The sequence below is a fragment of the Seriola lalandi genome, unplaced genomic scaffold (genome assembly GCF_002814215.2).
Source record: "Seriola lalandi dorsalis isolate HSWRI2012SDOR001 ecotype SW California unplaced genomic scaffold, Sedor1 jcf7180002054284, whole genome shotgun sequence".
Classification (NCBI taxonomy): Eukaryota; Metazoa; Chordata; class Actinopteri; order Carangiformes; family Carangidae; genus Seriola; species Seriola lalandi.
The window spans coordinates 51411-66352 of record NW_019524837.1 but is presented as its reverse complement, the minus strand read 5'-3'; the positions used below and the strand labels follow the sequence as shown (position 1 = coordinate 66352).

Below are 14942 nucleotides of genomic sequence, written 5' to 3'. Positions count from 1 at the left end.
CCCCCCCACACACACACACACACACACACACACAAATACACTTAAACAAGGCCATAGCTTCGGTTTTGATAGTGTGTTCTCAACAACCATCGTAAAGACAAAACCGGGAATGATGGTTTGTTAGGGGTTTTTATCTATCATGTGCAAACATTTAAAGTCACAAGATTTGTCTTTAAAAATTTAATGGGTGTAGTTATCAAAGAAAAGAAAGTTGTTCAAAAAAGCTTGTTACCAGCACACCCTCGAGGTTTGTTTGAGGTATGATGTGAGATGATGCCCTTAATTAAAGCTGCTCCCATTGTGCCTGCACCACGTTCTGTTTCCTTCAGCTCATGATTGCTTTGAAGGCTGAAAGAAGTTGACAATATTGGTGATAGTGCGTGTGTGCGTGTGTGTGTGTGTGCGCGCGTTTGTGTGCGTGTGTGTGTGCGCGTGCGTTTGTGTGCATGCGTGCGTGTGTGTGAGCGTGTGTCAGATCTCCCTCCTTCTCAGAGGCTGATGTGTAATGCCTTTCCATCCGGCCACGGCCGCAGGGAGCAGAGAGCGTCTGCACTCTTGTCGCTCAGGAGCTCACCACTGGGAGGATGAAAAGCTTCCCACAGAGCCTCCGACTTCCCAGCCTCAAAAGCCAACATGAGCTCATACCTCTCATTTCTGTCTCCCTTCACAGAGGAAGGAAAGAGGAGGGGGTTAGTGTGCGCTGTGTGCCACAGCATCCTAACCCCCTAGGATGCTCGTTCCTGCAACCTGGGACCAGCAAAACAGAGGGGACCCTGGGTTTATTACTTGATGAGTCTGTGCCCGGCATGCAAGCCAGCAGCTGCCAAGATATGTGGAATGGCTCAGTAACGCATCTGGTTGCTGTACCGTAGGTAGTGGATTACTCTTCAGCTCCATCAGCGTTCAATTGCTTCTGAAAGGAACACTCAGACTGGAGGTGTTGGCCCACCTTTTACATGCTTAACTGGCTAAGCGCTCATAATAAAGCCAACCTGTATGAATGTATGTCAGACACAGGCCCAGGTCATTGTCTCAGGTAGCTGCCCCTGTACTTTAGAAGCTCCCATTGTTTTCCCCTCCTGAGCCATTTAAGCAGATCAAAGCTCTGACAAAGCCCAGGGAAGCCCCAGGCATGTGGAAACACAGGAATTACCCCCCCCCCAGGATTCCCACACAAAAAGACAAATAGACTAGCTCCGGAGGGTGGCCCCCCTGAGGGACATCTCCATTCAGAGCCAGTCTGTTGTGGAAGCTCCAGTTGTTTTGATTTTTATTTTGTGCTTTAAATTAGATTTATTGTAAATACAACAGGCATCAAATCTAAAGATTAGACAAATAACATGACAGCTGTTTTTTCTCGATGTAAGATAAACAGATATACAAAGACTTGCCCGGTGTTGCTTTCGTATTGACCTGTTTTTATTTGTAAGCATAAACTAGAATAAATAATACATACCTTTTTTTTTATAGTTATAAAAGTCAGACAAAAGCTATTTTTCTTTCTTTGAATCGAGAGCAGCAGGAAAAGCACAAACATGGTTTGTTCCTTAGCCTTGTTTGAGCCTTCAAGCTGGTGAATGATTAGCAGAAATAATGTCCCTGTCACCCTTAATCACATTAAAACGTGGTTAACATTTAATTTTTCCCACTTGATATGCAAAAATTTCCACTTGATTTGCAGCAAAGGCCATTGGAATTCCATTATAAAAAGAATAAAAATTTCAGGCATCATTTGTTCAGAGAGGGATATCAAGACCAGAAAGTGCTGAATCTTTCTATTAACCGAGCACTGAGAGATGGCATTCAATGCTGGGACATAATGGGAGACTGACAAGGCACAGACAGACACGCACACACACACACACACACACACACACACACACTTCTTACTGGCTTTTTTTTTTGTAGCTTAGACTTGTAAAACATAAAAAAAAAAAAAAAAAATTTATTTAATGTTTTTACTATAGAATTTCAGTTTTCTTTTAAAAGATGTGGCTAATAAGCAGAGAAGAAACAGCCAGTACACCCGCCATTAAAAAACTAAGTCGAGCTTGTGTCTGAAATTGCGCGGACTTAATTGTGAATGGGCCTTGATGTATAGAAAACAACACTTTTATTTTGTCTTGAATACAGATTTACATGAATACCCTTCATAATTCAGACTTTCACGAATGACAGAAAGATAACAACAAGACAATAGAAAAATATCCGTGGCTTGTTTTACATAAACATTTCCCCCAATTTACAACAAAATTTCACGCAAATAATTGGAAAGGACATAAATACAAATTGCACGGTGGCAGCGGTGAAGTTGACAGAATTGGTTTTGGGAGTCATGTTGATGGAGCATCAAAGCTCTTAATTGACAGTGCTTTGTTTCTGGAGTTGCGAGAAGGGGGTGTTTCATGTTCCTGTGGCAAGGTGTTTGTCTGGTCCTGTGTCACTCAGTGCAAGGACCCGGAGACCCCCGTGCTCATTTGCAGCTCACGTTCTCCGTCTCGGCTTCACATTATTAAAATCATCCCTCAGCCTTCTACCGGGAGCCTCTTTGTTACTTGGCTGGCTTGGCTCAGCTCTGTCAAGTCTTCACCAATTACAGTCTCAGGTACAATGGTCTATTCAAAGGATCACAGCCCTTGACTGGTGTGGAGAGAGTGATTTGTGAATCATTATTCAGCCGCCTGTAGGGAACGCAATACCTGAGGAATGCAAATAACGTGCCACCAAATAGACAGCTGTGCTGCTAAAAGTGACAAACTACAGCTGTTATTATCTCAGATTGGATTTTTTCCCCTCTTGGAGCGCCTGCCATCTCCAGTGTTTTCAGGTTTTTTGGGTTTGACTAAATGTGTTTTATTTTTCCGTCCTTTGTTGGAGAGACGTCGGCTACCACCTTATTGCAGTGGCAGTCAAACATCAACTCGGCATATATAGTGCGAACAGAAAGGGAAATATGAGGTTACGGCTCTTAATAGATGTGCATCTGAACAGACAGACAAACTGGCATATGAGGCATTTCGAATTTACCCTGTAGTGTTATTGCAGCTTGTTGGAGGAAAAAAAAAAAACATCCAATCAAAAGCAAAACTGCTCTTCCCAGCCTGTCATATATTGTATATTGATAATCATTAGGTAGGAGCAGTGATATGGTGCTGTAGGTGATAAAGCGGTGACATTGTTATTGGAATAGATGTGGTATTGAGGTTGTCGGGTCCCTCCCAATCTTTGATTGTTATGGGCTTTAAACAGGAAACTAGGATTACAGATAATGACAGGGACCCCTTTGAATCAATCCAGCCTAGGAGCTCTGTCAGGGCCACCGTGTGAAAATGGATTTGTGTGATGCTGTTCTTTGAGATCTGTCCAATCCCAGCCTGAGAGCTTGTAGGGCTAATCTCATAATTGCCCATAACCTCCTCATATTGTTCTGACTGAGAGTTACCATTAAGTGTAAGGATATCTTTGTCCTGCAATGTCAGGTGTCCTGCTGGACTGGAAGACAAAAAGAAGAGAAAAAAAACTCAGGCGGTTAAGAGAATGACATTTATAAGTAAGGTAAGACTTAGTGGTTAGCTGTTCTGCTCCCTCCTGGCCTTACAGTAAATGTTGGACACACAGCAGGTGAACGGCTTTCTTTGTCTTTTATAGTCAAAATTAGGCAAAACAGCAGCGTGTGTGTGTGTGTGTGTGTGTGTGTGTGTGTGTGTGTGTGTGTGTGTGTCAACTATCGTGGGAAGCAACTTAGTTTACTTTAGTAAAATTCTGATGCACTTGTGTTTAAGTATTTCCATTTCATATTTCTACATATCGGGGAGAAATTTTGTACTTTTTTACTCCACTACATTTATCTAACAGTTACAGTTATTTTTCATGCAATAAAATATGATCAGCCTCTAAAAAACAATGCATTGTCTTCCTGTCAAGACATTTCAGTCTGTAATTCTGTCCTTAAAGCCTTTTTTGTAATCTGCAGGTGCACTAAAGATATTCCAACCTTTGTTTTTCAAAGGCGTAATTCATTTTCCATAATTCTTGTGCAGCAACCTGCCTTATTGTTTCTTGTTTCAAGATGCAGGCACTTCTTTCTACAACATTTGTTAGACAGGGTGATTTAAACTACAACAGCTTTAAATATTTTTACTGCAGGGCCAGATTTTTTTTCAGTCAAAGGACTTTCAAAGTGTCATTTTTGCAGATTAAATGATCTAACAGCACATAAAGTGGTTTGAATTGCTTCCATTTTGTCCAACGCAACAGTAAACTGCTATTTACACATTCATGCATCAGTAATAATGACTATTCCTATTTTGCATAATGAGAACTTTTACTTTTGATACGTTTACTACATTTGGCTAATGATACTGTACTTTTACTTAAGTAAGTCCTAAATGCACAATATTTACTTGTATTACTTGTAAGTATTTTTACATTGTTATATTGTAACTTTTACTTCAGTAAAGGCTGTAAATGCTTGAAGGCCACATTAAATCTGAGAACATGTCAAATCAAACGTTCAGTTGGAAACTTTTATGGAAAGAAAGTCAAACTCTGTGAAAGAAATGCCACCTTTGGAGCGCAGTCTCCTGCAAACACTCATATGTTCAGCTGCTCTCATGAATATGCAAGCACCAGCAGATAACAAATACTTTTGTGTTAATCAAGTCCTCCAACTAGTTTTGTGGCTGCTCTTTTTTTTTTTTTTTTTTTTTTTTTTTAACCAGGCTGGTGAAAATCAAGGAGTGGGTGGACAGTCACGACCCCGGAGCCTCGGTCATCCCCTTCAGCGGCGGCCTGGAGAGCCAGCTACAGGACATGAGTGAAGAGGAGAGGCAGAAGTACTGCACGGAGCACAAGACTCAGAGGTTAATTAGCATTCAGTCTCCCCACACTTTATTATCAGCTGTGTCCTCCATGCACTCCTTTAATTGCATGTGCTGATAGAATAATAAATGGCAGAGTAATTACCATTATAAAGCAAAGGATCCCTCTTCTTACTGAACAACTCAGTCAAAGGGTTTTCCTCTAAATTAAGTTTTTAACTGTCATCTGTCATCTGTAGGTATAATTATAACTTGGGCATTTTGGGTTTATTGTTCTTGTGTGAAAACCTCTATGGAGAGAAAAATTGTGACAGCAGATTTTTTTTTTTTCTCTCAGCGCAGAACGAGGCATCGGGTTGAATTCTTAAAAATGCTAAATGAGTCTACAGGCTTTCTAATTAATCAAAGAAACCATTGGAGAGTTGAATGTCTTATGTGAAACGAAGTGACCCATCTTATTCACTTAATGAGTTTATATTGGAATGAATGGGGCCTTGCCACCGAAGTGAACTTTGTCTAGGCATCAGTGGCGATAAAGAATACTTAAACAGTTCAGACCCCTTGATTCAAGCTGAAATTTCTCTCCACCAGCGCCCTGAGCAAGATCATCAAGACAGGCTACGCAGCCCTGCAGCTGGAGTACTTCTTCACCGCTGGACCAGATGAGGTCCGTGCATGGACCATTCGGGTAAGAGCCAGCTGCCTGCTGTGCACATACATGAGAGTGTGAGGGTGTGTACCACATGTACACACACACACACACACACACACACACACACACACACACACACACACACAAAGGAATACACACAGTGTCCCGCGTTCCACTCTGCTGGCACCCTCACTGATATCACACACTTTCAACTTGGTTTCAACTTGTCATGGTTGTGCTTTAGCTAGTCATTACAGGCCAAGGATAACTTCAATTACTGGTGAGCTGCTGAACAGTGAAAGTGGGGGCTACATTGATTGAGGAGGGCAACAATTGATTTTGCCCATTACGTCCATGAGAATGTTTCCATCCTGTGCAGATCTGCCTGCCCTCCTCCTGCCGCTGGAGATAAGGAGCCTGTGCATTGTGCCTGCCTAATCTGTGTGACGGAGGTTGTCTGTGCCAAAATTGATGTCGCTTTTCATTCGACTGTTTGTGGGCCTTGCTGGGGGCTCCTCCCTCCCTGTGTGTCTCAGTTTACTGAGCCCGGCCCGCCAAGAGCTTTGTGCAACGGGATCGCAGGACTTACATCAATACAGATGTTGGCTTTGCATGCTGTTATTGTGGGTTTTTTTTTTCTTGAGCAAATGGAAGAATTAAGTGCAGATATAATAAGGTATTTGAGCAGTCAGGAGTTACATATCATAAATCCATGTAGGTGGTTTTAATACAGCAAAGTAACTTTTTGGAAAACTTTTTAAAAATGAAATATTTTTGGTTGCATCCTGTTGTACTTAATCATATCTACTCTTCCATCCCCTCAGATATTTCAAGGGATTGCAATTTTAAATCAAACTTTTATAATGCAGAATGCTTTCAGTCCCATAAACAGAACCTGGAGGACGATTCCAAAAAGCAATTTTCAAAGAACTTACCCCTAAGCAGATCAATGAGGTTTTGTTCCCTGAATGTGCTCCTCTGCAGTGTTTTCATTTTAGTGACAAATAGTCAAGAAATTTTCAAGCTTCTCTTATGAGATATATATTCAATATCTTCGTTGAATAGACTGCTATAAATGATCTTTCTTTGAAAGCAATAATGACAGAAACATCTCATGGAGTGAATTACAATTCAGACCATTATTACTTTACATTATTGCTTTAAAATTCTCTAAAATTGAAAATACTTATTAACTCAAAGGACATACACTTAGTAGGTAGTGTATTAGGTAAACCTAGCTGAAACTAACATAGTCTGATAAAGCACTTCTGCAGTAAAGCGTCCTTCATGAGGGCTATAATGTTTAGTTTGTGTTTACACTGTCTAGAGAGGTGTTGATTATACTGTATGGTCATTGTATGGACTTCAGTTTGGGGTGTTGTTGGACTGTATTGAGTTATACTGACTGAAGTGTTTCTATTATTTTGTCCACCCCATCTATATCAATGAGGATAGGGTAAATAACATAAACAGAAAAACTGCAATACAGTTCAACAGCACCCCAAAGAACATCGTAATGATCACACACACACACACACACACACACACAGACACACACACACACACACACACACACACAAACTGAAGATTATAACCTTCATGAAGAAGGAGTTATTGCAGGACTGTTGCATTACCCTGCATTAAAGTTACCCACATGTACCTAATAACCTGCCAATTGATTGTACATGAGAAGCTGTGTTCGTATTGTGCATGATAGATCTCTGACATGACGCAGCTGGTTTTTTTTTGGTTATTTTGAGAGGTTAAAGAGCCTATAGTGATCTTTTTAAGGTCTCGACCTGTCTTCTTTTTATTCTCTTCCAAAGTGAGGAACAAGCATCAGGTTTTAAAATATCTACAGATATATGGATCTTATTGTTCTTGATGTGCTAAACAGAATTAAGACTGACGTTTCAAATTCAATTTATTTTAATTTATATTCAGTAGCAAATAATAAATCCTCTGTGATGAACTTTGATCTGACACTCTCACATCGGTCAGCAAAATCTCACAAAATTAAGCACATTTACAAACATTTCATGATGTTCCTTACATGACATTTCCAATCTTTTTGCTTGGCTGTGGAAAGTGAGTACCAACTGGAATAAATAGCATTAGTACTGAATGAGCGTCCAGACCCTGGTCTTGTGTGCAGCCAAAAATGTTAATAATTCACCACCAAAACAAAACTTGTGCTCAATAATTTCATTTCATTTTCCTGAAGCATTGTATAAACTGTTGTTTAAAGGAGGCTATGGTGAACAGCACTGGCTGGATTACAAACACTGACTAGAGATCCACGGATGTCTCACAAAAACAAAGCACCAGTCAAAAATGTTTTTTGAGATGTGGTTGATATACAGTAGATGCATTTAAGACTTAACCAGTTACCTCAGAGGAGGACATGTACAGATGATACGGAGATTTACCACAGCTTCTGATATTTCTGTGTTGTGTTTACGACACATACAAGCTCAGAAACCCATGCTGTGTGTTCTTTTTGAAGATTATTTCAGGGTGTTTTGCTTTTATAAGGTGGTTGACAAAGATGAGAAAGCAGCAAGTTAAGGAAGCGAGAGCGAAGGGAATAACATGTAACAAACCCCCCGGTCGGATATGAACACAAGGCATTGCAGGTGTACTGTATGAGTCTCAGACCGCCTGCCAACAGGATGCCCCATGTTGATGCTTCAGACAAATATTCACATTTTGATCAGAAATGCAAATTTTATATCAGTGTACAAAAATACAATAACTGTCCTGATTCTTTTGCCACTGACTAGAAAAGAAAGTTATACGGCTGCATGTAATAAGAATACCAAACCTCTAAATAAGGGCAAGTCTTATTAGATATTATTCTATATTAATATTAAATGTATTGTTGTAGATGATATGAAACACATGCAAACACAGACATTGGTAAATATTTTTATTAGGGCTCTCATACTGTGTCCAGGCCAGAGGGGAAGGTGAGCTCACTCCCTCCACTTTAACACAGGACACATAACAGTGAAGTCAGATGACATCACCGTGTTTAGACGCACACTCGTCTCAGCATGACTGATGTCCTCGCTGTTTACAAAAAAAGTCTCGAAACACTTCAAAGGCATCCTCAAAAACACGCCTGTCCTCCTCGGCATAACTGATTACAGCCAGCCTTGATTGTGTGTGAGGGGCATTTAGTCAGGTAAGCATCAGTGAGTAACTATATTAAGCCAATACATCTTGCATTGTAAAAACTACACTCAGTAATGTCGTGTTCCTAAGTCCTTTAACATGCTTTATTAGGCAGCCTCGAGGTGACCATTATCTATCAGCCTGCTCTGCATAGCTCTTAACTAGGACAATGTGGATCCCTTGTAATGCGCCATATGAAAAAAATCCCTCCCTTAATCTATTTTTCTCCAGATAGACAAACCTTGATGCTGATTAATGGTAGTTAAACTCACAAGCACTCCGTCAATGAGATTGCAAAGAGATGGTAATGTATTAGAGTCATTAAATACGCATCATTCTTTTGGCATGAAATATGTTGACCCCAACCTGATTATATACATAATTAAAACTGCTCAACAGTTCCTGAGCACAGCGCTGCGGAGCAGAGAGAGAGCGAGCAGGTCGACAGGCAGGAGTCATAATGATACACAGCAGCCACGTCACTTATTTGGGTCATTTGTCATTTCCGCCCAGCATTATTTCAGTGCATATAAATTGCACATTTCATCAGTCACCAGTTGTGTCTTGGAGTGTTAAAGAGGATTCCGGGCACAAAGAATTTTAAAAACTATTAAATTGTTATTTTGTGCTTTTTCAAATTGGATTGAAATAACTGCAGGGGCATATTATAATGTATGTTTTGAAGATAAAATCATCACTGTCTATTTCAAGTCAATTTAAAGACATCAAAAACTGTTCACAGCCCTGCATCTACAACAGTGAAATATTATTAAATGTTTGGATTTGAATTACCAAACTCTGGAGTATCACAGTAGTAAGGCCTGATGCAGTGAGGTCTACACCACCCTGGCCTCTCACTGCAACACCAGGTCCTCTTGCTGTCATGACCAGAGAGCCGAGCAGCGACCCACAATGAGGCAAGATTGCTTGGACAGAAATCAATACCACCACGGAATGGGAATCAGAAGGCATTGATAGCAGTGCTGGGTCCTTATCGGTGTCCAGGCCGCCCTAGCAGGGCACAGCCGAGTGGAAAGCTATCCAGAAATCAGGACTGAGGCAAGAATACCCCGACTGAAAACACCCCAGAGTGATGCTCACAACGCTATCACCCTATCAAACACCATGTCGCTCGCATGCTGTAATCCATCTTCTCCAAAACAATTCATTTGTCCTCTCTTTTCCTTCCTCGTGACAGAAAGGAACTAAGGCTCCACAGGCTGCGGGGAAGATCCACACAGACTTTGAGAAGGGCTTCATTATGGCGGAAGTAATGAAATTCCAGGATTTTAAAGAGGAAGGCAGCGAGAGCGCTGTCAAGGTGAGCAGTCAGGGTGCCAGAGGAGATGAGGGAAAGTCTCCTGTGATCAGTGGAGCTGACAGTCACCACACAGCTCCTACTGCAAACTGCTCTTCACCTTTACTCAGGGGAAGAAATTACTGCACACACTCCAGCACCACTCCTGACAAGCCAGCTGATTCTGGCTCTAAACACTGCCATTCTGCTCCAGCTGTGCATATCTTTATCACAATGTGTCTTAACTGGCTGATGGTAGTTCTTGCTCGTGGCTTAGCACAGTCGCTCAGAGGTAGCACTTCTTCACCTCACCAGGCATTTATCAGATCTATAGAGTGCGCTGTTAGCTTAGAGCTCTCTGTTGCCAAATCCCCAAGCCACTGCAGGCATGTGACAGTGATATAAAGCGGCAAGTTAAATAAAGTGTGAAATTCCTCAAATAAGGACTGTTTCATGGATGGGTAACGCACAAATGTGACTTGCATATCTTATTTTTATGATGGCCAGTGTTTGTTTTGACCTTTTAACTGGGCTGGGGGTTGTTCATGTGCACACTCCTGTCAAATGTAATAACTGATTTCATGGTGAATTTGTGAAGACAATAACTGGGCGCCAGCTACACAGGTACTTTGCGAAATGCTTCAAAATGCTTTTCTTTCTTTCCTGCCACGAGCATTGTTTTAGGTTTGGCATCAATTTAGTGTCATATCGATAAACTGTAATTAAAGGTACAGAGTAAATAATCAGTTAATCAACACTGTAGAATTCGTTTCACTTTTTTTAATAATTAATAATAATAATGTATTTTCTGTATAGAGACATTTTTTAATTTAATTCTCAATTAACTGAATTAAAGCAGAGGTTAACCTTGCTATGTGTGACATTTTATGAGCCGCAGCTGTAAACCATGCTGTTACAATCCCAATATCACCACCATCAACTCCATGTGCCCACTTACAGACTCAACTAATGTAATCATGGTGACACACAGAGACCTGCGGGGACCAGCGTGGAAAGGAAGCACTATGAAAACATTCAAATCTCTTTACTATTCAGGTCCATTTTTTTTTTTTTAATAAGCATTTAATATTTAATGCAGCAGCAGTGTATTGTCCACACCCCTCATAAGCTGCAAACAGAGGGTGAAATGTGTCGGTCTCTGGGGGGGCTTCACTATTGTTATCCGAGGTTGAGATCTGAGTGTCAGGTCCTTACTGCTTGCTCTTTTACTAATCCCTTTTTTAGCCTCATAAGAACATGGAGCGTTTCTGACTGTGGCATTAAGGTCTATGCTATTTAATGCCAGTTGTGGGAATAGGCTGTCTGAATAGGGCCAGTGTACGAGGATATCACATTATTAGTAATCATATCTGCTTAAGCCAAGCTTGCTGCTCCAGATGGCTGCTTTCAAGTGCAAATGAACCAGTTAGACATGTCTGGTTTAATACATACTCAGGAATCACAAATAGCCATTGATTTTTTTTTCCCCCTGTCTCCCTCTCCATCCAGTGTTTCTGGTGGTATTGAGCTTGGATTAAATGGTCTCCTGAGCCTTTAAAGGGACATTGATTCTTCTAATTAATTGTGCGCTGTGCAGAACCAGAATGCATAAACCTGTCCGTATTAGCACTTCAAGTCAATTATTTTGAGTTTGCCGGGAAGGAGAACAAACACTTACTGTATACAAAAGAAATGTTAGAACTTATTTTGTTTCCTTGACAAGTTTGATAGTGCTGTAATCAAAGACTTATTAACATTTTGTGCTTGTGTACATGAAACTGAAATGGGCAGAAGAGAGGATTATTCTCTCAGTGGGAATTCAGGCACCCCTTGAACAAAACATGGAAGTGTGTGTGTGTGTGTGTGTGTGTGTGTGTGTGTGTGTGTGTGTGTGTGTGTGTGTGTGTGTGTGTGTTTGTGTGTTGAGAATGACATGATAAGAAAAGAGAAAATGACATTTGCAGTTGGAGTAAAGTTAGTGAAGGCAATTGGATATTTATCCTGTGCTATTATTTTCTATTTTTATTTACAATATAATGTTATTACGGGCTCTATACTGTCTATGATGCCATTTACTGAACAGCTAGAGTATGTAACAGTCTATAACCTGAGCCTTATACAATGTTTGGTTTGTTTTTTGATTGTTATTTTTTATTTTAATTTGTTTTGTTTTCTTTGTTATATTACAGGCAGCTGGGAAATACAGACAACAGGGAAGAAACTATGTTGCTGAGGATGGAGACATCATCTTTTTCAAATTTAACACACCAAATGCACAAAAGAAAAAGTGACACAAGAACAATCTGTTTGTTTACATAAATGACTGTATTGTTACCCTTCTTTTTTTTTCTTTTTTTTTTTTGGGCTGATACACACTGCCACTTTCTCACTTTTTGTTTTCCGTCCTGTAGGATCCCCCCACCTTCATGTGCCAAAGCACAGGTTCAGTAAACTCTGACAGCTTTGCTATTTAAGATCAGGATCGGCCCCCACTCCAAATTGTAGCAGCATTTGAAGGAGCATATTACTCTCCAGATACTTCATTAATCTCCATCACGGGTGCCAGCACTGACACAGCTGACAGCGGGGACAATGCCACCTGCTCCTCTCCCCCTTCTGCAGATAATGCATGTTTTACAGTAGCCCAGATGTCTACACTCAATAAAACATTTGAAAAAAACCAGTCTGTGTGTGTTTTGGGATGTCTGTATTGAGTGGGAAGCTGCATGGGGATGGTGATAGCGGTCCTGCCGACCACTGATTAGAGAATTAAAAGACACAGCTGACATTGACTGTAGCAGAGAGGGGACAATTATAATTAAATCTGTTAAGTGATGATGATTTTTAGAAGGGCACAAGCAGGATGCAGGTGTTTCGGCCAAGAGAATTGGTCAGTTTAAATTATTATTTGCAAAGTGACTAAGTTAACCTTTCATTTACAATTTATGTTTCATTTATGATTAATGAATATGTGTTCTCTCCTCCATTGTCCCTATAATCTTCAAATATTGACAAAAATGGCCTCTTTGTTATGTTTACAGTTTTCCCATCCCTCAACCATGAAAGCAAATACACACCTACAAAAAAAAGAAAAGAAATATTAATTCAAACCATCTTTTCACAAAAAAGTCCACATTTTATGATATTCTGTATAGTATGAAAATAGAAGTTGACACAATCCACAAGCACAACCAGAAAACGATTCCTGTTGTCAGAAGTAGTGTTTTTCTTGCCCCTATACTTTGTGTGTAAGTGTTTGTGAAGCGTTTATGCTGATGGAATTGTATGGCTGCAGCCGCAGTGCTTCAAAGTAAGATTGTATTCTCCGTGGGAGTCCCAACAAAGAGCTGTAGATCAGCAGTGCTTTGCTGAATATCTTGTAACCATTAAGACTGCAGAGAACAAAATGGCCTTTTGATGGGAACAAAAAAATTGAATAAAAATGGTCATTTTACAGAGATAGTATTGCATATCCAAGTTTTGGATAGGATGTTTTATGGAGCCGAGCCTGTGCTAGCACTACAAAGCACAGTGTTTGTCATGGAAATAAGGTGGATTATAGTCTTTAAGGTTTGAGATCAGTGGCAAAATATAGGATAGTGTTTATTGTGGTTAGATGGAATGAAAGACGGACGACATGTGTATCAAATAACATTAAGCTTACTTTGCTTGGTAGTTTTAGCATTAACCACTGATTTTAATCACTCACACAAATTTCATGCAGCATATCAAGTCATTGCTACCAACATTTACACCCTATACTGTCGTCTGTACAACAACAGGCTGTTTTCAGCTGTCTGTTTTCTAAGTGAAACCATACAAATCCTCTGGAGAGCACAATGGGGGCTTGAGACAAAACTGTTTTTGCATTCTTCTCGGGGCGGTGGTGGTGTTGGCCAACCTAAACCCTAAAAGATTATCTATCTGTTGTAGTCTTGAGGCTCAGAGATTGACGAGTGGTTCCCAGTGGTCTGGGTCGTGGAGTATTTTGTTTTTCATAAAGTGACAATAAATCTTTTCAGAGTGAGTAATAAAGCTATTTAGAATCACGCAGATGTTGTATAGAAACAAAACACCATAACAAAGTCTCTTTTTCGGCGAGTGCGTCCTCAACAGGCTGTTTCGGGGTTTGATACCAATAATTTTTCTGTCACAGGAGAGGCAGGATTGAATGACTTACACACTCATTGGGTGTCCTTCCTGTCCAGACATCATGGAACACATTTCAGAGCATACATGCAAACATAACCTGTGGTTACTAATGAAAACAAATTAGCATCAAAGTATTCATAAACATTATCATGTGACTTAGGTGGATTGTAAAAGCAGTGTAACTGGTAGAACCTCTTTGAGGAATAAAACGAGTCCAGGAATGTGACAGATTCTCTGTTGGTACAAATGTTCTGTCAGCACCATCAATCAAGCGGTGCCACTCTGGCCCGAGGCAAACCACAGCAGCATCAAACCAAGAAGGGCACTGAGTGGAAAGCTTGCCTTGAAAAACACACCCAGCAAAACAGACCACGGCCTGCTGTTGTAAATCACATGCACACCAAAGGCCTTTGAAAAATCACACAAAAAAAGAACAGTTGAGTTATAACAAATAAACATATAAATAACTGAGGCATTTTTCAGAGAAAGTAAATATGCACGAGGGATAGTGTTGGGAAATTCAATGGTTATTATAAATGTATTGTATCATATTATTACAGAGAGGAAATTATCTCTATTTTGGATGACAATAAAAGTGTTGCCATGCTGTAATTATTGCCATTGTGTGACTTCTCTGTCTGACACTTGTGCTATATACTGTACAAAGAACAGACAAGAAATCAATATAGAATCATGATTTGACTAAAACAACACTTCATGTTCACTTATGAGGGTTTATGCAACGATTTCCCCCCTCATTCGTGTTTCTGCTGTAATGACACAACTTTGTGCTTTGATTTGTTGCTGTCTTTGTGAGTGATAAAACATTGCCAGCAAAATGTTG

At 40.2% G+C, this 14942-nt stretch overlaps 1 protein-coding gene across 1 annotated transcript in view; it reads left to right on the top strand.

The window, feature by feature from the left end:
- The window catches only part of LOC111654619 (obg-like ATPase 1), a 42682-nt gene extending 30053 nt beyond the window's left edge, over positions 1-12629 (top strand). Inside the window, exons 8-11 of the mRNA XM_023405699.2 lie at positions 4722-4862; positions 5412-5508; positions 9848-9970; positions 12136-12629. Coding sequence (XP_023261467.1) covers positions 4722-4862; positions 5412-5508; positions 9848-9970; positions 12136-12237 — 463 coding nt within the window. The 3' untranslated portion in view covers positions 12238-12629. The remainder of the gene's footprint in view (positions 1-4721; positions 4863-5411; positions 5509-9847; positions 9971-12135) is intronic.
- Positions 12630-14942: the final 2313 nt, after the last annotated feature.